This window comes from Antechinus flavipes, chromosome 5 (genome assembly GCF_016432865.1).
Source record: "Antechinus flavipes isolate AdamAnt ecotype Samford, QLD, Australia chromosome 5, AdamAnt_v2, whole genome shotgun sequence".
In the NCBI taxonomy this organism is placed as follows: Eukaryota; Metazoa; Chordata; class Mammalia; order Dasyuromorphia; family Dasyuridae; genus Antechinus; species Antechinus flavipes.
Genome location: NC_067402.1, coordinates 228,635,464 through 228,660,089, shown reverse-complemented (window position 1 = coordinate 228,660,089; position 24,626 = coordinate 228,635,464). Strand labels below are relative to the sequence as shown.

At 45.6% G+C, this 24,626-nt stretch overlaps 1 protein-coding gene across 6 annotated transcripts; it reads left to right on the top strand.

Moving 5' to 3' along the window:
• The first annotated feature begins 7,528 nt into the window (after positions 1–7,528).
• PRPF40B (pre-mRNA processing factor 40 homolog B) lies at positions 7,529–24,327 on the top strand. Of its 6 annotated transcripts, none has more exons than XM_051963088.1 (26): positions 7,529–7,669; positions 13,546–13,626; positions 14,410–14,553; positions 15,008–15,073; positions 15,729–15,756; positions 15,995–16,020; positions 16,126–16,236; positions 16,557–16,677; positions 16,782–16,806; positions 17,011–17,187; positions 17,424–17,538; positions 17,635–17,699; positions 18,109–18,273; positions 18,395–18,503; positions 18,893–19,043; positions 19,779–19,930; positions 20,377–20,491; positions 20,642–20,733; positions 20,944–21,060; positions 21,485–21,622; positions 21,807–21,893; positions 22,131–22,217; positions 22,363–22,537; positions 23,103–23,164; positions 23,385–23,531; positions 23,672–24,327. In XM_051963088.1, the coding sequence occupies exons 1-26, from the start codon at positions 7,667–7,669 to the stop codon at positions 23,696–23,698; spliced, it is 2,586 nt and encodes an 861-aa protein (XP_051819048.1). In that variant the 5' UTR covers positions 7,529–7,666; the 3' UTR covers positions 23,699–24,327. The 6 variants fall into 6 exon arrangements, with proteins under 6 accessions (XP_051819048.1, XP_051819046.1, XP_051819045.1 ...); XM_051963086.1 differs by having other exon boundaries at positions 7,530–7,669; positions 16,557–16,629; positions 23,668–24,327; XM_051963085.1 differs by having other exon boundaries at positions 7,530–7,669; positions 19,797–19,930; positions 23,668–24,327.
• Positions 24,328–24,626: the final 299 nt, after the last annotated feature.

The window sequence follows — 24,626 nt, the reverse complement described above, 5'->3', positions numbered from 1 at the left end:
TTGGAATGGTCCGATTCCCGGAGCTCATCCCCCTTTTGGGATCTGGTTAGTCCTTTGACAAACGAGACAGCTGTCCACCAGTTGTCGGGCCATAGTATATAGGCCAGGGGAAACATACCTTGTCAGCACAGCATCACACAGGTTTTGGACATCCCAGAGACTGCCCTGGTGCAGCTGCTGAAGGACCTGCCTCATACTTGCTTTGGTCAGTACCTCTCTGCCATCAGGTAAGAGCCATCGTCCTTCTGAGTTCCCAACTGCTCCGAGAGTCGAGGCCTTCTCTTTTTCCTTTGGGGTAAAGCTGGGAGAGGGTAGACGCGGGGGAAGTACAGGTATCACAGTCATCATGAGAAATCTCCTGGTCTCCAGCTCCCTTGGCCTCTTCATCTGCTAATCTATTTCCCCTTGCCTCAAAAGAGCTTCCCATCTGATGTCCCTTTATATGTATTTATATGTATTACGTGTATTATATGTAGGGGCCAGAATGTTTTCCAGTACCTCTTAACTAGTGTATAATGGACCAGTTCCTTACCTTTACTATTTACAAATCCTCTTTCCTCCCAAATCCTTCCAAATCCATGCACCACACCCCAAGCATATTTCGAATCAGTATATATATTCCCATCTTGGTCCCTCACTAACTTCAAGGCTTGATTTAAGGCATACAATTCACAGGTTTGGGCAGACCAATGGGCAGGTAGACTGCCCCTGGTAACAGTGGAAATTCTATCTCCATCCACAATAGCAAACTCATTTTTCCTTTTCCCATCTACCACTCTAGAGCATCCATCTATAAACCAATTTACTCCGCCAGGCATTGGGGACTCTTGTGAATCCTCTTACTTTCATTTGAAAATCAATTAACTCTAAACAACAATATTCCTCTGGGGGGTGGTTCTGTTCCAGGGGATGGGAGGCAGGATTAAGATTATCAACATTCTGAAATCTGTGAGTATTTCCCCGCCCTCTGATTTAATATACTTCTTACTTGGTGTGGGACACTTACTATAACACTGCCTCCAAAGGTGAGCTTCCTACTCTCTTCTACCGAGAGAGTGGTAGCAGTTACTGCTTGTACCCAGGTCAGCCATCCTTTGGCTACCGGATCTAATACTTTAGAAAGCAAAGCCACTGGTCAGGGGTAAAGGATCAGCAATGCAACATGGGCAGCTGATCCTATAAGCATCCTTCCCTTCACCTAGAGTGAATTCCCCTTCATTTCATTTTCTCTGTGTATTTAACGGGGAATTGTTTGGGTGTCAAAAGTTCTCTTTCCATATACCCCCCCCACCATGATCATGCAAAACATGAAAACCGCATCTGACGACAATATAGATCTTTGATAAGTAAGTCAGGGGCCTAGGATTGAGGTTCCAGAGATAGCCCTGCTTTCCGTCGACTTACAGTGTAAAAGGTTTTAGGCCTAAACCTTAGCCTAATCAGGGATTCCCAGCTTTCTCTAAAGGCAAGGTGGGAGTGGCCCCAAGTACTAGGGAGAAGTAAACCTTTAGAGAAAGAAACTCTAGCCCCAGGAAGTAAAAAGGTTAAAAGATTAATAGCAGCAACCAAAGTCTGGCACCAAATTAAAATATCTATTTAAGACAGTTTTACTTCAGGTAACTGTCCTTAAATTTTAACCATTCCACCTTATGACCTATGCAGTCACACCTGAATTCAAAACTCCCAGCAAATATTAGCTGCAGTCCCAAAGGATTTTATCTTCTACAGCAATTATCATTAATCAAGGGCTTCAGTTGAATCTAGTTCTCAAAAATCACAGTAAATGGTTTATAGCTTATACAGCTATCTTTCTTATCTAAGTAGATAGTTCTAAGTTTAACATTACACAGATCATTTTGCCTTTAAAATAATCAAATACAAAGAAAAAAATTCTACATCGCATGTTGTGCATCCCGTTTCCACATAAAAGAAACTTTTAGATCTTTCAAATTTAACATTGATATTCTTCATTCTAAAAAAGAATTTTTGGAAATAACCTTATCAGATCAGATCAAAATCCTGCTTTGGATTTTTTATCATCTTCCTTAAACAAGGAGACTATCATGCATGTAAATAAGCATTAAATAATTTGCATTAGACAGATGGGATCTTAGTAGAAATAAATCACTTTCAGATAACTTACAGTTCCAACAAACTTCTTAGAGTAGACTTGAAAAATAAAAATAAAACATTCAGTTATTAACACCATATAAATGTAGGATGTTCCTTAAACAGTAGAAGCAATTGACATCCGAACCAGCAAGGTGTTGCAGCCACCATACTTAATGGGGAAGGGGGATTAGATCACCTGACAGGGTCCCTCTCCGTGTGGCCACCCTTCCCCCACTCCACCATGCTTCCCAACCCTAACTTATCACAGTTAACTTTTTTTAGGGTGCCATTTCCTCAGGATCCAATCTGCCAGCTCAAGACAGGCCCCAACCTCATGGGATATATCTCCTTTTCCCATGGCAAATGGCAGATTCACTAGGGAATTGTGTCTTTTTCTTCCCCATTTCTGGAGAGTTATTTTCCTTTCTTTTTCTCTCACACCATCTCTTCCTGTCCCATCTCTCTTTTTCCAAAGCTTTACTTGCTTAAACTTTCTCAGACATATGTTAAACACTCCCAAACCAATACTAGATGCTCCACTTAAATTATTAATTGCTTTTGCAAATCAATCTTTCTTGCCCCTCATCTTCAAGTCAAAAAAAAAATTTTTTTTAACTTTAAACTTCAAGGTTCGCAAATAACTGAACAAAATTTCATAAAACTTTGGTCCCTAATGGTCCCCACTAACGAGGAAAGGGAGCACCAGAGATGCCAGGCAGAAGGAAGAGTCCTATGCCTTGCACAGGGTCAACCAGTTAACAGGACACACAGTGCCCTTCGTGGGATAGGAGCTTACCAATAGCCGTCCTCTCCAACCACCTTGCCCTCTTGCTCCAAGCCTGGTCACCACTGTTGAATCACCTCCAGTCAGTATTCACCCTGGTTCAGTCCAGCTTCTCCAAGACAGAGGGCACATAGACCAGGCTCAGCTCACTGCCAAAGTTGCAGACGATGGCTGCATTGTCCAGCACGAGAATCTGGCGGGCAGGCTGCGCCTCACTGCTTTTGCCCAAGTAGACAGTTTGCAGCAGGCCCCTATAGTTTAGATCCCAGAAGGAGACACATCCCTGGCCTCCAGTGACCAGCAAGCTGTTGGAGATGACACCCAAGCTGGCCCCACACCCCATGTCCTGCTGAATTGAGTACAGCTTGATGCCAGTGCTCCGGTCCCAGATGATGATGAGGTCATCTAGACCACTGCTGATAATACAGGAGGTTGTGCAGGTGAGAGAGGTCACATCCCCACGGTGTGCAAACATATGGCTTACTCGACTACTTGTCAGAACATCCCAAAGGCAGATAGCTCCATCCTGCCCCCCCACTGGCCTGCACCATCGTCTGGTCAATGTACACGGCTGTGATGGCCCCTGAATGGCCCTGCAGGGTGAAGAGACAGCACGAGTCCTCCAGTCGATACACTTTCAGAGTGCAGTCCTGGCTCCTTGTCACCACACGCCCAACAGAGATGACAAATTTTAAGGCATAAGCGAGTGTTCCCTGATCCGCGTCTATCCTTTCCACTATTCCATATCTAGGACCTGCCTCATGCTTGCTTTGGTCACAGTACCTCTCTGCCATCATGTACAAATTACCCAATACCTCTAGAAAACACACCATCTAAGTAGGGAGATACAACCCCAACCTCCCCTAAGGTAAACTACCAGCATTTTGTTTTAATAACCTATATTTTAACTTAAAATCCCAAACATGGCTTTAAATTACCAATGATATAAAACCACTTTTGCCATATTTAAAATAATGAATTTCACTAAATAGCAGTTTTTTTTCCCCTTGGTCCCACGTGGCCCTGCTGCAGGTCAGGACATGTGGGAGGGAAAGGAAAGAAACCACCGTCTTCACTCTCTCGATCCCACATACTTCCCCGATGTATAGGATGATTGTGCTTCTGTGTGGGTAAAAAACCATTTAATAAAAAAGCTGGAGAGATCTCTAAAAGCAAAGCCAAGTTTATTATACCTTCTCAGGAGAATCAGGCGTCCCACCCATCCAGCAGACAATGAAGGGAGGAAGCACCCTAGGGGGCAGGGTCAACGCTTTTAATTCCTAAGGCAAATTCCCCTCCCACCACTGGCTCTCATCCTTATTGGCTGAGGATTTTACATTCTAAACGAGGGAACTACCCAAGAAATTGAGCTTGACCACTAAGTACATAGTTGCCCATATTTGGTTGAAATAGGGAGGATAACAAGAAGGGTGACTTAAGTATGTCCTTAGGGGGATAAAAGGGAGGAGATCCTTTAAGCATGCCCTTGACTTAATGCTTAAAGTCCTTCAGACCTACTCAAACTTTGAAATAGATGAAGCCTTACTCCATTTTCACAACTGTCTTGAAAGATCTCACCTTATCTCGTTCACTTCCAACTGGGACCTGCTGGGTATTCAGCTGAAACTACTCCTGCAGCTGGAGGGTTTCTCCTGTCCCACTCCTTCATAGTTGCACCTCTAATTAGTCCCCTCTCCTCTAGTGAGAAGGGAGAATTCAAAATAGACCTAAATTCGCCTCCAGGGCCCCCAGGGTCTTTGGAGGGGCTGATGGAATTAAATCCTTTCTTTCTCTTTCAGGTACAAATTCAGTCTTTAGTGCCTTCACCAATATCTTTGTCACCCCAGACAAAACAACAATTCCTAATCATTTTTCTTTTCCCTTATGTATTTTGGCAGTTCGTTCCAATTACTTAATTTATCTCCCAAGGGACTATCTAGCGGTATTTTCTGATCATTTTTCTCATTTCTCTCCGCGAGGGCCACACCCATGGAACTTGGACGGAATCTAAATTCCAAAACACCCAAACAAGCCAATTGTGGCCAATTGACTTCAGTCACCCTAGAAGGCCTAGCCAAGCCTATCCTGTCCAGAGACCCAGAATTTAGGACTTTAGGCCTCACAGGCTCCTGTCCAGAGACCCCTCCAGAGTTTATGACTCAAGGGTTTCACAGGGGGCTTACCTCTGGGTTGTTGCACAGCAAATTGCTTGATTGATCTGTCCTCCACCAATCGATCGGGATTTTTACCATGGAGTTTCTCTCGCTTTGCTCTGCTCTGAGTTTCTCCATTTCAGGCCCACTTTACCTTGGGGAGTAAAGAGAAGCCCTGGACGCTGGCGGGCTGCCTAAATCATGGCAGGGCGCCACCCTGCTAGCATCCCAGGGGTTCACCTACTCACCACAAGTAGTGTAATCCCGCAACGAGCCCCCAAGATTGTGGGTCAGAAACCATTTAATAAAAAAAAAAAACTGGAGAGATCTCTAGAAGCAAAGCAAAGTTTATTATATGTTCTCCCGAGAATCGGACTTCCAACCGACCCAGCAGATAATCCAAAGGAGGAAGCACCGTAGGGGTCAGGATCAACGCTTTTAATTCCTAATGCAAATTCCCCCTCCCACCATTGACCCTCATCCTTATTGGCTGAGGATCTTACATTCTAAATGCGGGAACTACCCAAGAAATTGAATTTGACCAATAAGTACATAGTTGCCCATATTTGACTGAAATAGGGAGAATAACAAGAAGGGGACTTAAGTATGCCCTTAGGGGGATAGCAGGGAGGAGACATTATGTTTGCCTTTGACTTAATGCTTAAAGTCCTTCAGGCCTACTCAAACTTTGAAATAGATGAAGCCTTACTTGATTTTCACAAATGTCTTGAAAGATCTCACCGTATCTCGTTCAGTATTGAGAGCACTTGGTAGGGCTATTTATGGTGTGGAAGGACTGCACAATGAAGGTGGAGCTGAGGCCGATGCCAGAGCACTGAGGTGGCTGCCGGGTTAGAAACAAGACCAATGCAGTCAAGTGATAAGTTAGATCATTCACGAGAAACAGAAATGGGGCAGGATTTGGCGGGCAGCTGCGGTGAAATCCTAGCTGCTGGGGAAACTGGATTAGAAGACAGAGGGTAGACTAGGGAGCACCCCAGGATAGCTCCCTTCTCATTCCGCACCCTGCTTCCAACTGTTCTCAGCTTTTTGAGGATTCCAACAGCTTCTCATGTCCTTTTCCTTTGTTTCCAGAAGTGACGGGGGTGATTAGGAGGACTTAGTGTTGAGGTCTAGATTTGGGGTACCTAAATGAAATTAGGGTTTAGTTGAGATCTAGTGGCATGTTTGGGGTATAGGAAGTCAAGCAGAGCTCCTCTGCAACCCTTTTGGATTAGGCACAAGGATACGGAGGTAAATGAAGACTATTAGTGGCACAGCATGAGTCCCCAATAAAAGCATTTATTGGCCCGAGAGCTAGATTGATAAAAGAGGTTTATTATTGGGTTTGGAAGTAGGGAGATAGGTGAAGGTAGAGATAAAGAGGGCACTGGACAGAGGGTCCAGTGGACAGAAGGTCCTCACATGGCTAGTATGTTTGGAATCTCTGCAAAGAAGGAAGTCCCAGCGACTCCCTTTTATAATGGGAGATTTAGCGCAAGGGGCTTTGGGGTGTAGCCCCAAAGTTGGCTCAGATCCGGGTGGGGCTGGGACAGGTCCTGATGTTCTATTGGAATTCAAAGGGACCAGCATTTGTGAGTTAAAGGGTAATTTATATTATTAACTAGGAGGGGATGGAATCTAGAAAGGAATCTTTCCCACATCATTAGGGTGGGACTGGGGGGGGGAGTTATGGGGTTATTTAGCCAAGTGATAGCCCCAATTTGTATTTTACTTTCTCCTGTATAAAATGAGGTCAGATATTAAAGGGGGGGAGCCAAGATTTGAGTTTTTCTTCACATGTTGATAAAGTTATTCTGCATTGGAAAGAAGAAGTCCCATAATTTAATCTTTATATTTTCCAGATCACAACAATAATAGCATTAATTTTTGGAATTATGGAATAATTTCCATAGTGCTCCCGGTTTTCCAGCTTTAGTTATTTTATTTCATTCCCACGAACAGTCCAGCGAGACGGGTGCTCTTAATATCCATCCCCATTTTACAGATGAGAAGGCGGAGGCTCTCTCAAAGCCACGCAGAATCAGAATTCTAATTTAGGTCCTCAAAGATATCCCGGGAATATAGTGGGCAAAGAAAGAAACTCCGCCCCTCTTCGATGCATCCGGCCGAATTAAGGTTGTCACCAAAGGGAATGAGGTCTCCGCTGCTGAAGGGCTTCCTAATTTAGGCTGGAGGTCTTTGAAGTAAAGTTCGACTTCCGTCCCGGGGCTGCAGACAAGGAAGGAGGGAGGGAGGGTGAAGGAGGCAGGAGGGAGGAGGGAGGAGCCTATGCTCCGGACAAGCCCGGAGGGCTGCCCGGGCGACTGCGCGGCCGGAGGCGGTGGGCGTGGCTTCGGGAGGGCGGTCCATCCTTCTTTTGGGAGCTCGGTTCGCGCGCTTCCCGCACGAGCCAGTATCCTGGGCGGGAGCGGGGGCGGGGCTGGGAAGGAGGGAGGAGGAGGAGTGGAGGCGTGACTCGGTGAAGCTGCCTCTGCTCCGGCACTGAAAAGGTGCTCTCCCCGCCGGTCCCACCCTCCTACCCGCGGCCCGGCCAATCCGAGAAGCTTTTACTGGCGGGTGGGCCGGGCCGGCCCAGCTGCTCGGAGGCTCTGGCATGGTAACGTCCCCGTGCGGGGGTGAGGGGGGGGGGGGTGGACCGGTCCCACAGCGCCCCCTGCGGCCCGGGTCGGCGGCGGGGGCTGGGGGAGAGGGACTGGGGGGCGGCGAAGTCCCGGCGGACTACCTGAGGGGAGAGGCTGGGCCGGGGACAAGGAAGCATCGAGGTGGGACGGGGGAGGGGCGACCAGTGGAGCTCAGGGGAGAGAGTCAGGAGAGGAGAGACAGAAGGGCTGGGGGCGACTTGAGTGGGGGGAGAGAAAGAGGGCTCAACAAAATGGGGCGAGAGGCTGGGAAAGTCGGGGTGGGGAATGCTTTAGGCAGAAATAGAGAAGGAAATACGAGAAGTCACAGGTTATCTTTCCTCCCTTCCCCCATTCTTCTTACCCCATCCCCCCTTCCCTTCTCTCTCCCCCCATGCCCTCTGGCACCCTTTGCCCTTCAGGGCAGCCCCTTTAGGGAGTCCCATGGGATCTCCCTCCCAAGTCGGTGCCTGCTTGATTCCACTTCCATAAAAAAGTGGTGATGGTGGTGGTGGGGTTGATGGGGCATCCCTGAACTGGAGGTGAAAAGTCAAAAGAAATAGCATCGAGCAAAGACAGGGAAGTCCAGGAGAAGGGGACCAAAAACCAGAGAAAGAGTGATGAGGATGCAGAGGCCTTTAGACTGAGCCCCCAAAAGTCCCTGGCGGCCCCAGAAGGAGCTAGAGAAAAGACTGCCTAGATTGGGGGGTGGGGTGAGGCATTAGGCCAAGGGAAGTATTTCCAGGAATGGAGGGGGAGGGTTGAGATAAAGATGGAGTGGGACGGAACTCTGTCCATCCCCCACTCCCCTCCTGTTAGGAAAGTGCAATTGTAGTGGTCAGATTTCTAGGCAGAAATGGATGAAATGAGTTCCAGGAGTCAGTCAACAAGCATTTATGAAGGGCCTATTCAAGGATGAAGTGCTAAGCTCTGGGGGTACAAAGAAAGGTAAAAAATAGTCACTGATCTCTGGGAACTCCCAAACTAATGGGACAAATAACTATGTGCCAACAAAATAGTTATCTATCAGATTAATTGGAGGATAATTATTAAGGGATATCTCGAAAAAAAAAATAGGAGGTAGTATTTTATCAGGGACTTGAGAAAAACCAGGAGGCAAAGAAGAGGGAGAGAATTCCAGGCATGAGGCTCAATTTATGAAGTGATGGAAGGGAGGCCAAGTATTGGTGGATTACAGACTGTTACATGGAGTGTGAAATAATGGAAAAATAGGAAGTCCAAATTATGAAGGACTTTAAAAGTCAAACAGAACATTTTCTCTTTCACTCTGGGGCTAACAAGGACCTGGTGGAGTTTATTAAATTGAGGGGATATGATGAAACTTGGGTTTTTGGAAGATCACTGCTAAAGCTGAGTGGAGAGCCAGCCTAAAATGGGAAGACTTGGAAAGCCATGGGGCAGTTAACTTGAAACCTGTAGTCTTCACTTTGCCTCCATTTGAAGCAGCTATTCATTTGTGACACTTGTAGTCTTTCAACTCTCCATTTTTTAAGGGCAATGCAGAAAAATGGCAGAGTAGGTTAAAGGGATCTGAAATCTCAGTCTGGCTCTTATTATCCTGAATAAGACTCTTGAGTTCTTCCTAGATCCTCGATCCTGACTTTTCCTCAGAGTCATAGGAGTAATATGGGGGAGATGGACAGGTATGAGGGAATGTCTTGTTGCAAGAAATATCATCTGTGGCAAGATTGTTGGAGTTCCCTCCATCAATATATACCTTCTCACTTCTATAGAAAATGGATGGGAATAAATGGAATTGAAATTGTTATTTGTTAATTGCTCTGTTTCCATGGCAAAAAAAATGGGTCCTGATCACTCTAGGTTCTCCATCAAAGACAAAATTATTCAGGTCTTGGGGGAACTTGCTATCCAGCAGAGAAAGGGCAGTAAAATTTAAGTATTTATATCTATATCTATATAGAGCATTGTAGTAGACCCTATTCGTGGGATTAAAAAGAGTCTAAAAGTTTGTACTTCTAGAAATTGGAACAGATCATATAGATAGATACATGTGAAGTAACTAGGGATCAATTAGAAACCAACATATAAAGTACGAAAACAACTACAATATTGTAGTGTGTACTAAATAAATATGTGAATGGCACATAATAAATTATAGAAATGGGGATGAAATGAAATTAATGAGAAAAAAAGTTTTGGAGGAGATGTTTTAATTTCAAAGAAAGTGATGGAATTGTAAAGAACAATAATATCGAGAATATATAGAGTTGATATGGTAGGAATAAATATCTTCTCCCTTCTATTCCTTCGTTTTTCAGAGTCTCCAAAATGGGGTTTGTGATAAATTTGTTGTTCTGTAAATTATTGATGATGTCCAATTGTCTTTCTCCTCTCTTCCTATCCAAGATCTATTTCATGGAAACCCCAGACTGCCACTCATAAATATTTCTACATTGCTTAGAAGTTAGAAAGTTGAAGGGACATGTGGGAGATGTATAGGAGAATGTGAAATGAACAGAGAGCTCTGAAAATTTTGCTGACATTTAAAATACATACTCTTCTCTCACCACGTTGAAGGAGGTGTCCAAAACAAATCTTAACCAATGTCAATCTCTAGCATTTAGTAGGTACCTTATAAATGCTTGTTGAACCTTTGCAGTTCTTGTCTCGATTACCTGAGATTGTCATATTTGATCTTAAAATAACTTTTCCCAATTAACTATGTATTTTACTGTTACTATCTCCTACTAGTCATTGTGCTCAATTAACTTGAACAAATAAAAACAAATATGTGTTTACATGTTTTTGAAAAGCGTATCTAAGAAAACTTTTGAAAGTTTAAATTTATGAAACAGCTAAATTAGGGTTTTTTCTTCACCTGATGAAAGAATCCACTTAGATAACAACTTTTCCTGGTACATTTAAAGATATGCCTTGATTTTTTTAAAATTCAGATTTCAAAAAGTTTAAAGGATGTATCCTTTGTGTAAAGTGGAGGGATATATGTATATATACATCTAGATAGATACCATCCTTTGTATGAGACTGTTGATGGTGGTTGGTATTTATGAACTCATCATTAAACAGATTAATTTTTATGTTCTGACACTCCACCCCAGACTATATCCCTTCCCATTCCAGTCCCATTAATGAATGGGATTCATTAATGAAAGTGTTTCAGCACTTTGAATTATAGCTACTTAGATACCTCCAGGTCGGCACTGCTGCTACCAAATATCCTAGTCCATGAAAAATAATTAGGAAAGCAAAGTTGCCACATGATATGTATGTGTATTTTATGTGTGTATATGTGTGTGTGTATATGTGTATATATATATATATATCCCACACTGTACTTCTTAGACAAATGCCAAGACTTTTTTTTTTTTTTTTGGTTTAATCTGGGCCTCTGCTGTCCTCCATTAATCCAGAGAATTGGGATATTAACAATGGATATATCGATGCTAATAAGGCTTATCTGTGTTTATTTCCCAGGGAGTCCTCATTTTGGCAGCCTGGTATGAGGTCTCTGGATAATGAAAATCTATAAGTAATCCATCTTTCTCACCAAATACATTGTTTCCCCCTTTTTCTCCATGCCTGCATTTCCTTAGAGCTGTTTGCAAGAAGCCATGTAGATAAGAATGACTGACCCTTTCTCGTGGCTCTCTTCTCAAGGATGAGGGAAGAATGGAAAATGGAATAGAAAATTTTATATGTTGGTGCCCTAGCCCCATGGATTTTCCATTGAAAATAGGACTAGATTGTTCTAGGTTCTCCATCTGCTAGGATTGTTCAGGTCTTGGGGAAACTTGCTATCCAAGAAAGATGGGGCAGAATTTAAGTATTTATTGAGTATTTATAAGGCATTGTAGCAGGCCCTCTAGAAATTGGAATAGACACACGTGAAGTAACAATAAATTTTATAACATATGAAGTACAAAACAATACAATATAATGTATACTAAGTAAATATGTGCTGTATTCAGCACATAATAAATTATGGGAATGGGGATGAAATGGAATTAATGAGAAAAAAAGCTTTGGAGGAGATATTTTTAATTTGGGTTTCAAACGAAGTGATGGAGCTGTAAGGAATGGAGTTTTAAGAATTGATGTGGTAGGGATAAATATGTGTATAAATACATGTTATCAAATATAAATAGTATGTTCATATACATATCTGATCCCATTGATGTAAGGATATCTTGATGAGAAAGTGCTTCTACTAAAGGAAATTAGCACCTCTTCATCTTATTCTAGAGAATTACCTGGGACACAAAAATTAAGTGACTAGTCCCAAGTTCATACAGCTAGTAGTTATCAGAGGCAGTGCTCCAACATTGGATCTTCCTGACTCGGAGGTCCAGTTACTAACACAGCCCTCTGTCTGTTATGGAAGGCATTAACTAGCCACTGTAATTCTTAAGCAGGAAAGTTATTGAAAGTAGTGAATTTCCTATCACTGAATGTCTTCAAGTGTAGGTTAAATAATCCATTGTTAGAAAAGATTCCTGTTGGAATTTTCTACCAATTCCATTGGTAGAAAAGATTCCTATTCTGTTAATAGATGATCTCTCTGATTCTGTGGTACCAAGGACAGATAGCTCTTCTATCTGCAGCCTCCAACTCTGTGCTTGTACAACCCTGGCCCTTCTATCTTCTATCTTCTGCTATCTTCCAGTAGAATCCATAGGAAGTTATGACACCATCCTGCCCCTCAGAAACAGGAAGGGTATTCATACACCATAGACATGATGTATTCATAGAGAGTCCCTACTCTCTTTATGGGATGGAACTGGTAGCAAGCACCTTGTCTAAAGTTTGTGATTTTCACTTTCCCACTGATGCTTTCAGAGGAAGAGAGGAAAATTAGGATTTCCCTAATCCTAACTTTAAATTAGATATAAAAATAAATAATAAAAATAAAAATAAATAAGGGTACAAGATTAGGGCATGGAGATGAGTAGAGGCAAGGACATACTGAACAAAAATAGCTAAGCTTTCCTTTTCTAGTCTTTTTCCCCCACTTTTAATCTTAGGGATAAGGCTGGCATAACATCTGAATTAGTTGGAAATAGGAAAGCAGATGGCATGCTAGAGTGAAAAATAGAGTTTCTCATTGGTTGGCTTCTTGGAGAAGAAAGTATTGAATACTTGTCTCAAAAAGGACATCTGAATGACTTTTCATTAGGGATGCCCTAACATCCTCTTAAATTATGGAAGGGTCTGCCAAGATTTCCTAAGAATTGGTTCCTAATAATTAACTTGGGTTAAGGCGGAGGACCTGGGTGAATTCAGAAGAGATCTCAGCAGTGTAACCAGAAAATCTAAATATATGATGGGAGAATCTTCAGGTCTGTCCACAATTTGGTAAGTCCTTGCCTAAGTCTGAGTCCAAGCATAGTGAGGAATCTTGAAAAGTGGAAAACGGGCTTTTTAGATGATGAAGGATCATTTGCAGAGGAAAGCAATAGAGTTAGTGGGAGGGTCTACAATTAATTATCAGGAAACACTTTCTGATACTAAGATTGTGGAAATGGGAACTTGGATCCATATCTTGATATGGATTTATGGGTTGCTTAGACCCTCCAGTTCTGCCCTAAATCAGCCGCTGTAAACAGGCAGCAATGTTCCCTCAGTTTATCTGTGTTTTTTGACATGGTTGAAACTCTTGGTTTGAAAGTGGCTTTGGAATAGCACTTTCAACATGGTTCTAGGAGAAACAAGGCCAATTTGAGGGGAAAATATTACCAGAAATCAGCTTGGGATAAGGAAGGATATCCTTCACTTTCATCCTCTCTTTGCCTTGTTGATAAACTCCATCTTTACCTATCCTAGATCCTATGACCATTTTTTTCTCCCTCAACAGTCGGTTCCTGATTCTGGCCCCAGGCCCTTGGCAACACCTGCCCCTTTCCCACCGGGGCCCCCCATGATGCCTCCTCCCTTTGTAAGTTTAATGTTTTTTCCCTGTGGATGGCCCTTTCAGTCAACTCTGAAACTGTGTTTCCCTGGCCATTATTCCCTCTAGGGCATGGTCTTCCTATAGTATTCTGCCCCGTGATCCAGAGACAAGATGGGGAGAGTCCTGGTGTATTTATGGGAGACAAATAACTAGTAACAAATTCTGTGTCTAAAATATGTGATTTTTCCCCCTTCTTTTAAGTGAGGCATTTGGAGGCGGGTAGGGGTAGGGGAAAGGTTTTCCTCATTTTAAACTTATATGGTAACATAGTTGGGGTTTCAGGGCATTCAGGGGGAAAAAAAGGGAGCTGAGATTTCTATTCTCTCAGTTTCTAAATATAAATATATTTTGGCATAATATCTGAATCAGATCTGAGGGGACAGGACATTGTTAGATGATTAGGGGAAGCTGGGTTCCAATTCTTACTTCATTTCTCAGGGAGTCTGTTTGGATCTTAGAGGATCTCATGCCATGCATCCTGAGAGGCTGTATGTTTATTAGATAAGAGTTTTGGAATTCTAGGCTTGTCTTACAATTCCATATCCTAGGCATGATTTTTATTCCAGTGAGAGCTCATGTTAATCCCATAATCCCACCTTATGGGTCACACTGATAAATGGTAACCTTCCAGGCCAGGAGATGCTATCCAGTATGTATTCTGAGTTTGGGGGTGATATTGAGTCTCCTATCAGCCTCGCCTAACTCTATAAGTGGGATCAGGTGGTCATGTACCTCCTTTTACTCAGTGTCCCTTCCCCTCATTTCCAGATGCCCCCTCCAGGGATTCCTCCACCTTTCCCCCCAATGGGGCTGCCTCCCATGAACCAGAGACCACCTGCCATCCCTCCCATCCCCCCTGGCATGATGCCCCCAATGCTCCCACCAATGGGGGGGCCACCACCAATTACACAGGTAATACTTATTTCTTTTTATCCTAGGGAGCTATAGATAGGCCTATTAGTTTACCTGAAGATGGGGAGGAGAATGAGAATGAGAAAGACAGAAGGAGCCTTAATTGACATTAGTAGGTCTGGCTTGGAAGTGAGTCTAGTGGAAATTGAACATACCCAGGACTCTTGAAACTTTCTACATGGGGATTTTGGGGGGCTGTTTCTGGGGATGGACCACAGAGAATACATGTTCTCTAGAGAATACTGGAAGACAAAAGGATCTTGGAAATTGGGAGGAGGAAGGGCACACCTGTACAGTTTTAACTTGAGCTCAAAGACCAAGATTTCCGGTGCCAAATGTTCTAAGTGATGTCTCCCTCTACTCCACCCCACCCCCTCCATGCTCACCCCTGCCTTATTTGGGACCCAGTCTATGTCCACCCTAACATCTGTGTTCTTGCCTTGCTTGTGCTCAGATACCAGGGATGGTACCACCCATGATGCCAGGGATGCTGATGCCAGCGGTGCCTGTCACTGCAGCGGTAAGCGTTGGGGATCCCCCTAGATATCTGAGCTTTGTCCTGCAGCCTTGTGGGTCTGACTCAAAGCAAGGGGTAATTCCCCTCATCCTCTCTTTACCTCTCTTCCTTTTCTATTCATATCCTAATCCATCAACTTATCCTCTAATCACCTCATATGTACTTCCTAGCTGCAAATTTAACTCCATGAATTCCCTATCACACCCTGAAATCTCATAGATTTTCTTCTGCTTTCCCATTTCACTAAGATGTGCGTACAGGCATTGCTTTTCATATTCACAAACACCCACTCAGATATATGCTAATGCTGGAGGTGGCATTGTCTAGTCGCATCTTACTCATTCTTTGGTGCCTATGGGAAGTTAAGCTTCCAGGGTAGAATGTAGGGTTTGTGTCTGCCACTAAGGGAAAGGAGACGTGGGATTTTACAACATTCAAAAGCATTTCCATCCAAGGAAAGAGAAGAAAGAAGCATCTAGGGGATTTCCCCTTGATGTCCCAAGGTTCCAGCTGTGGAGGGTTGGGGGGGAACAGGTTAAGAAGTACAAACACTTAAAAGCCAAGACACTTGGCCCGGCCTGCTTCCCCTTCCCCCAGGACCTAGGGTCCTGGGGACCAATGGGCTTGGCCCCGACCCTTCCCCCTCTTTCTTCGGCAGACGGCCCCAGGTGTGGACACCGCCAGCTGTGAGTCTTCTGGGGGCTTGGCCCCCCCAGGCTCGGAGGTTGGGGACATAGGGGGAGGGGGACGGTGGTCTGGAACCTGCCGTGGATCATGCCTGTTGGGGTGCCAGGGAATTTGGGGTGTTGATTGGGCCAGGGTGGTCATTGGTAGGGGTGGGATGATGGGGGACCAGGTTTCTGGGGGGTATTGGGCCAGAGTTGGAACTTGGCCTTAGATTATTTTTTCAAATTTTTTTTCCAGCTGTTGTAGCTGGAGCAGACCCTATGGTGAGTGTGCTGGGAATCATTCAAGATCTGAGGGCAAAGGGGAAAAAAAGTGGGAAGAGTTGGGCATTGGGAAGTAGAGCCTAAAAAATGTTCTCTGCTTCCTAGAGGGTTTTGTGGAGTGAACATGTGGCTCCTGATGGGCGAATCTACTACTACAATGCAGATGACAAGCAGTCTGTATGGGAGAAGCCCAGCATCCTCAAGTCCAAAGCTGAGGTGAAGGACCTGGAATCCTTGGTGCTTCTGATCTTCACACTTCCTTCCCCACATGTCTGTGTATGGGTGTGGGGGGAATGACAACACTCCCTTATAACTTTCTGAACATGCTTCTCTGTGAACATGCTTCTTTTCCATGAGCTTGCATATCATAGATCCAAGTCTTTAGTGTAACCAATAATTGGGTAGGAAATGTGCTTTTCAATCCTGGCCCACTTTCTGATAACACTTTGTGTTTCCACTCTGATGGTTCTGTAAAGCATCCTTTAAAAAGCACCATTCTACTTCTCAGTCCCTTAATTCCTACCATACTCCTACAGTTGCTGTTGTCTCAGTGCCCCTGGAAAGAGTACAAGTCAGACACTGGCAAACCCTACTACTACAACAACCAGAGTAAGGAGTCCCGGTGGACCCGGCCTAAGGACCTGGATGAACTGGAGGGTGAGGGGTCTGAGGGCAGGGTGGGGACTGGGTTGGGGGCTCTGGTGTAGGGAGCCCCTCCCCTCGCTGTGCTCTGACTCACAAACTCTCTTCCCTAATTGCAGCTTTGGTCAAACAGGAGGCTGCAGGGTGAGTGAGGCCACATATCTTCAGGGCTAGTGGGCTTGGTGGGAGCCTTGGGTATGAAATACTGAATGAGCCCCCACCTTTTACCTGTATCACCTCAGGACAATCCATTTCCAGCCCTTGGTCTTGCCCATAGTAGAAGGAACACCCCAACCCGACTTCATGCCTATCATACCCCTGCTCTACTGTTTACTGGGGTCATTGCAGGAAGCAGCAGCCGCAGCCACAGCTGCAGCCTGAGCCACCTCCTGCTACTCCTGGACCAGCCCCAGTCTCTACAGGCCTCATTGAACCTGAACCTGGTGGGCATGAAGACTGTGAACTGTCAGAATCTACCCAGCCTCTAGATCAGGGGCTTCTACATCTGGAGGAGAGCACCAGCAGGTAAAAGTTGCAGCACATGTGCATCACCAGCTATTTCTGGTTCCCACCCCGCCAGCCCCAGGCATTTCTCCCATCTTCTTTCTTCTGTGTGTCCAGCATCCACCTTGGTGCTTCTGCTGGGGATCTAGAGCAGTACCTGGATCCCAGGGTATGCCCTGGAGGGGAGCAGGACACCCAGAGGCTGGAGGGTAGGGGTATGATGAGGGCACTTGGGCTGAATCCTATCTGGCTCCCAGTGCGGCCAGGCGACAGGACGAGGAAGAGCCAAAGCTCGAGCCAGAGAGGTCAAGCTTCAGCTGGAGCAACCGAGAAAAGGCAAAGCAGGCATTCAAGGAATTGCTAAGGGACAAGGTGCTGCAACTCTTTGGAGGGTGATTTCTCAGCTAAGGGCTAGGGGGGCTTTGTGTAAGTGAACAACCTTTAGATCATCCACCTGTTCAATTCCAGGCTGTCCCTTCCAATGCTTCATGGGAACAAGCCATGAAGATGGTGGTTACTGACCCTCGCTACAGGTAGGGAGGGGTCTCTTGGGAAAGGGGGGACAAGATATCCCTTCAACCCATTTTATGGGAAGAACAGGGCTGGGAAAACTTGGAATGATCCTAGGCTCCTCCAGTGATCGGGGTGGTAACCTGGAAGGAGTGGGAGGGATATCCTGAGGCACCCAGGAGATGACAGTGAGCAGGGAAATATTGAAAGGTGGGAGGTAGGATTACAGGATCATGAAGGGGTTTGAACCTGATAAAGGTTTATCCCTGCACTTGGTACCCAGCCCTTTCCAAGCCCTTGATGGCCCCTGCTGTGTCCATTACTGGTTGATTTCTTGGGTTGTGTGCTAGGGGTTGATTGCCAGTGCTTCCTGAGTAATGAGATGTAACACAGATGGTTTGGACTGACTGACCTCAACCTTGTCTCCTTAAGTGCTCTGCCAAAACTAAGTGAGAAAAAGCAGGCCTTCAATGCTTACAAAGCACAGCGAGAGAAAGAAGAAAAGGAAGAGGCCCGTTTGAGGGCCAAAGAGGCCAAGCAGACCCTTCAGCACTTTCTGGAACAGCATGACCGTATGACCTCTACCACCCGATACCGGTGAGGATGCAGGGGTGGAGTGTTCAGGTGTCCTTACGGGATGGACTGTATCTAGAACCTACTGTTTTAGGGGGTCAGTGCCTTCTGTCATCTTACTGAGGTTCTACCTGTATAACCCTAGGAGAGCAGAGCAAACATTTGGGGAGCTGGAAGTTTGGGCTGTAGTACCTGAGAGAGACCGTAAAGAAATATATGATGATGTCCTCTTCTTCCTTGCTAAGAAGGAGAAGGTAACATTTATTAGCCAAGATTCTTCCAACACTCTTTCTTCTTTGTTCCTTTATTCAGTTCTCTAGTTCTTAAGTACTAATCTGTTCTCATGTTTGACTTGAGTAGTGCCTGCTCATTTGTATTATATTTTGCATGGTCCCCAAGTGTGTTTTGGAGAGCCTCCAGTCTCCAGTTTGTTTCTTCATTTCCTTTTTTAGTGTTCCTTTCTGATTCCAAGCAGTACTTGCTTGGGATCAAATAGAAGGATTCCCCTCAACCTTGGGAAAATACATCTTGCTTTGTATCCTGATGTCTTGCGGCCCCTGACCTCTCATTCTCTCCATCTAGGGCTCTTCTCTCCTAGACACATTTCCTTAACTCTTTCTTCCCTCTTCTTTGCCCATTACAGGAACAGGCTAAGCAACTACGTCGCCGCAATATCCAGGCTCTAAAGAGCATCCTGGATGGAATGAGCAGTGTCAGCTACCAAACTACTTGGTCCCAAGCTCAACAGCACCTCATGGACAACCCCAGCTTTGCCCAGGACCACCAGCTGCAGAGTGAGCCCAGGGCCTCAACACCCCTACATACCCTTCCCCTTCCCCAAGGACCTCCTGGGACCCCTGGAACCCACCTGGCCCTCTTTCCCTTGAACCTCTTATATTTATCTTGGACTTCTCAGGAGCCCCTAATGTCGAACTTCCGGGGACTCCCAGCACCTTCCATGTCCCTGAGATCGCCCTGTATTTGCCTGGACTCTAGGGCTTCCAGGTTCTTTTCAAGACATCCCTTTCCACTTCCACCGAGATCCACTATGACCCTGAAGGCAATGTGTAAAGCCTTAGATGGGACATTCAAGAAGACTTGAATGATAATTTTTGTAATACAGAGGAATATAATCCGAACTTGGCATATGGCCATATATGGCCGCACCTAACACAAATGGCCCTTGACCAAGCTCCTGATGATATGAGAAATACTGTGATCTGGAGTGGCAAAGCCTTATTAAAACCAATTCCATAAAAAAAGCCTCTTCAGTCACTGGTATTGTTTTGCTCTAACCCTCTTATAGGGTCAAATGTCTGGACTTTTTTCACGTATTGACAGTTCCTTCCCAAATCCTCCATCCCAATGGCCTTTCCCACCAGACCCTTCCCTGTTGTCACTGCCATCTTTTGGGGCCTCACTTCCTCACCCTGGGGGCTCTTGGGAGACAGTGGGGAAAGCATCCTTGTAGTGCTGGGGGTGCTGGGTTCTAAGAGGGTGCCCTCTACCTCCCTGCAATGTCTGCTGAGCCTGCTCCCTGCGGGCAGACATGGACAAGGAGGATGCGCTGATCTGCTTTGAGGAGCACATCCGAGCACTGGAGCGAGAGGAAGAGGAGGAGCGTGAGAGGGCACGACTTCGGGAGAGGCGCCAGCATCGCAAGAATCGAGAAGCCTTCCAGGTAGTCCTCGCAATCTCTTGATGGGCATGGATCCTAGATCTGACCCCTAGGCACCCTCTTGCTACTGCTTTGCTTCCTGCTCTGCTCCCTCTTCCGTTCTTTCGGGCCCACTGTATCTTTGCTCTTGCCGTCTCAGCTTCTCTAGAAGAACCAAAGGCCACATGCTTGGTACAAGGGGAACATCTTAAAGGCAATAGGCATTTTTAATGAACCTCTGGGGTGGCAAGGTGAGGGATGTGTTTATGGGGGGGAATGTAAGAAGTTCAGACAGGTTTCTGTCTTTGTTCCCTCATCTGTTTCAAATTTCCCTCCCTCTAAATCTCTACCTCTGCATTTTACCATCTAGGTATCTGTTTTCCCATCTTTCTCCCCTTATCTTTATCTCCATTTCTCTCAATCTCATCTCTTTCTGTCCCTGTCCCCATAACTGGCCTTTCCCTGCTCAGACCTTCCTGGACGAGCTGCACGAGACAGGGCAGCTGCACTCCATGTCTACCTGGATGGAGCTGTACCCAGCGGTCAGCACCGATGCCCGCTTTGCCAACATGCTGGGCCAGCCGGGTAAGGCAGCCGGGCTTTCCCTCCCCGGCTCCCTGCCCCTGACCGGTTCTCTGCACCACCTCTCCCTTGCCCTGTCCTTAATTTCATTCCCTAGACCTAAGGAAGATGCCACCAGCCAGGCCCCCTCCCCCCTCCCTGCCTCCTCTGCAGGCTCCACCCCTCTGGATCTCTTCAAGTTTTATGTAGAGGATCTGAAGGCCAGATTCCATGATGAGAAGAAGATCATTAAGGACATCCTGAAGGTAAGAAGTGAGCTGATCCAACTTATGAAGTATATTGTAGATTAATAATGCATCAAAGGGGCATTTTTTTTTAAGCAAAGGAATAAAGTTCTTAATTGTGGAATTTCAGGAATTGGGCAGAGGGAGGTATTGGGAGAGAGGCCTTCTCAGCAGTCTTTGGCGAGCCTTGGACTAGCATTTCAGAAAGACTTCTGTCTCCTTAATCCATAGGATCGGGGTTTCAGTGTAGAAGTGAATACAGCCTTTGAAGACTTTGCACACGTCATCAGCTTTGACAAGAGGGCTGCTGCACTGGATGCTGGCAATATCAAGCTGACCTTCAATAGCGTGAGGGGGCAGGGTTGGGGTAGGGGCAGAATGGGGGTCAAGGAAAGGACAGTTGAAGTGAATTAGGATGTGAAAGACACAAGGAGTTGTTTTCTCAGGGCAAAGTAGGGGCACAATTATCAGATACTTTCTAGTCCTCTTCCTGCTATGTTTGAGGCAGCTGCATTTCAGGGCTTGTTACCACAAGCGGTAGTAACTTGAGTGGAAAGAACCCAGATTTCCAAGCCCAGGCCCCTCAGATTCCTCCTCCTGAGTTATGATAATATGGGAAAGACTACCCTGCCTTATACCCATTTTTCCCTACACCCTACATCGCTGCTCCGCTTGTTTCTTCTCTATCCAGGTGATGCTTCTGCCTGCCCCTCCAGGCTTTTCCTGGTTGGGAATCGTAAGTCATCTTACTTAGACTCTTTTATACCTTCAGTTACTAGAGAAGGCAGAGGCACGAGAGCGGGAAAGGGAGAAAGAAGAAGCACGGAGGCTCCGACGTAGGGAGGCTGCCTTTCGGAGCATGCTGAGGCAAGCTGCCCCTGCCTTAGAGCCTGGCACTTGCTGGGAGGAGGTGAGAAAACCAGCTGGATACCAGACTTTCCATGAGGTTCCACAACTTCTAGTTTTGCTTCTTGCTCCAAAGATAGCCTGATTTGGCCTCCACAACCCTTATTTTTAGTCCCTGCCTCCACCCAGCTTTGTCGATCGTAAATTTCTGGCTCTTATTCACATGCTTGGCTCTTTTTCCCAACAAGGTCCGAGAGCGCTTTGTGTGTGACTCTGCCTTTGAACAGATCACATTGGAGTCAGAGCGAATACGCCTCTTCCGAGAGTTTTTGCAGGTGCGGGAGGTGAAAAGCATTACCATTCTGTTTTTTCTCTGGTTTCTTGGGTCTACCCCATCCTCAGCTTGGCCAAGGCTAAGCTGAGTGACTTCTTATCTTTATTTAAATCCTTTTGGGGAACTAAGAGGACAAGGAGGTAGGTGGGTGGATGGGTGCTAGAAGTGAATGGCATGTCGTCAAAAGGCACAGGAGTGGTATTTCTGGAGCTTCTCTCTTCTTCCTGTTTCCCATCAGAGTGAATGTCAGCATTTTCACATCAAAGGCAAAAAACATGGCAAAAAGGGCAAGAAACATCATCGAAAGCGATCCCATTCACCCTCGGTGAGTTATATGTATGCGATGAGGCAAAAAAGATCCTGCTGGTGAGATAGGGATCATTTGGAAAGTAGGATGGATATTATTTATCTACCATTCTTTCCTGCTTCAGGCTCATTGAGAATCTTTTCCTTCCCTTAAATTTCTCCAGGGCTCTGAATCCGAGGAAGACGAGCAACCACCCCTTCTTCGGCCCACCAAACGAAGAAAATGGAATCCTTCAGAATCAGGCTCTGAACCTTCATCTTCATTCGATTCAGCTGAGAGTGGGGGTGGTCCTCTTGGGGGCAGGGGCTCTCCCTCCAGCCGCCCCCCTCTTGGAGCAGGCAAAGTCACTTAATGAATAGAGTCTATTGTGGGGGAGTAGAAAATCCTAGGAATAGCTGTATGAAATAAAAGGGGGAATAAAAAAGATGTTTGTCAGCGGAAGAGAAAGCTGAAGGAAGGAATCAATGACAGGGTTCCATGTTGTGAATTCATTCAAGGAAGAAGGCTCACTGGTTTTTTTGTTTGTTTTTTTTAAGCTCCCTTGAGGGTAGAGCACTTTGTAAACCTTAAAACACTATATAATTGTGAGTTTGTTATTATTAAGGGTTGAAAAAGGAGGATGGGCCAAAACTGCATAGGAAAATCTGAGATTAGAAGGCAGAAAGACCTTTACTTCTGTAATGTGGGTGAAGTGAAATGAATGGAAAAATGTGTGAGAGGCTGAAGGCTCAAAAGAAGTTTTAGAATTAGAAGGACCCATCTCTTTGGAATGGCTATAGGACATTCATTCTTCTTGGAGGCCAGAAGGATGAGATGGCCTGGGGCTAGACTGATTAAGTGTCTAGACTTCCTCTCTTTCCCAAGAGAGGTTGAGGATACTGAGCCGCCCTCTTCCAAATCTAGATCATGGCTTTCGGAAGTCTAAGAAGCCGAAGAAGAAAGGCAAGAAGAAGAGGCACAAGTCGGTAAATGGGGAAATGGTACTATAGGCTCAGGGGCATTGGTTCTTAGTTCATTTTACAAGAGAGCAGCATCAATTCCTTTGTGCCTCTGGCTCCTCCCCTTTGAACCAGACTACTTTTCCTGCTCTAGATTTAGTTTCTGTGTCTTTTCTTTGGGCCTCTGGCTTCCCTTCATTCCCATCCTTCACTAGGAACTGAGCAGTTATGTGGTGTGGTCTTACAGAACAGTCCTGAGAGTGAAATAGAACGAGAGAAAGAGAAAGGAAGCAAGGAAGTGGAAGAGAAAGAACAAGAACGGGACAAAGAGAGGGAGGCCCGGAGGCCAGAGCCCCGAAATCGGTCCCCTGGCCTTGGACTTAAGAAAGAGAAGGTGAGGGGGGACAGGGATACTTATCAGGGCTACCTCTGTTTTTGCTGTCAAACCATGCAGTACTTTTCTCTGCTTGTGGTCAGCTTTGCCCTAACAGCTTAGGGTCACTAGTCAGTCAGTGCCTTTACCCTTACAGACAGGCTGGGACACATCAGAAAGTGAGCTGAGTGAAGGGGAACTCGAACGGCGCCGCCGGACACTTCTGCAGCAGCTGGATGATCAGCAGTGACCCTGATCCTCACTCTCCCCTTGTGGGACGGTGTAAAGCTGTGTTCCTAGCACCATCCTTGTTAGCCAAGCTCCCCAGCCCAGGACTCCTTCCTCAGTCTTATCAAATGTCCATTATCCCTAAAGCATTCTGTTCCTATTTGGCCAAAGGTCAGCATCAGCACTATAAGGTGGTCCCAGCTGCTCTTCAGAGATGCCCCTCCCTCCCATTAACATCTTGGATGTCCAATATGGTCCCTACCATCACCCCAGCTCCCTTGACCAGGCCTAATGGGATCAGGCAGAACCAATAGAATGAGGATGTATGGTAGGGGAAAGTTATGCCCACTCCTACTTGTCATTTACCTCTTTCCCTAGGAAGGGCCATTGTATGAGAAAGCTGCAATCTGCCAATGGGCACTGAGCCAGCTGGGAAAGAGATGGGGAGAGGCATTCTAGGCCATTCAAAGTAGCTCTCTGCCCCTTATCCCTCCTACCTTGGCCCAATGGCGCTACTTCTTCCTCTCTCCAACTGGGAACTCAGTTGTTTTTTTTTAATTGATTAATAATGATAATATTTATAACATGGCTACAGACTCCTGTCTTTAAATGGTTAAGGTGGGGTGGCAGGGGAGAGGAAGAGAAGGTTTGGTCAATAAGTTTAGAATGAAATCTATAGACTCAATGGTCTATACCCTCTAAAGCCAGCAGGGGGGAGAATTGTATCATGGATCAACCTAACTCTTGGGCTACTTTGCATCTCAAACTTTTAAGGGGGTCAGCTGAAGGCACCATCTGGAGTCTACTATCCATAGCCAGTTTCTTGTTAACCAGTTTGTGCTTGTTACCACTTATGTCATGTTGAACAGAGAAGCTTGTAGTCCAAGG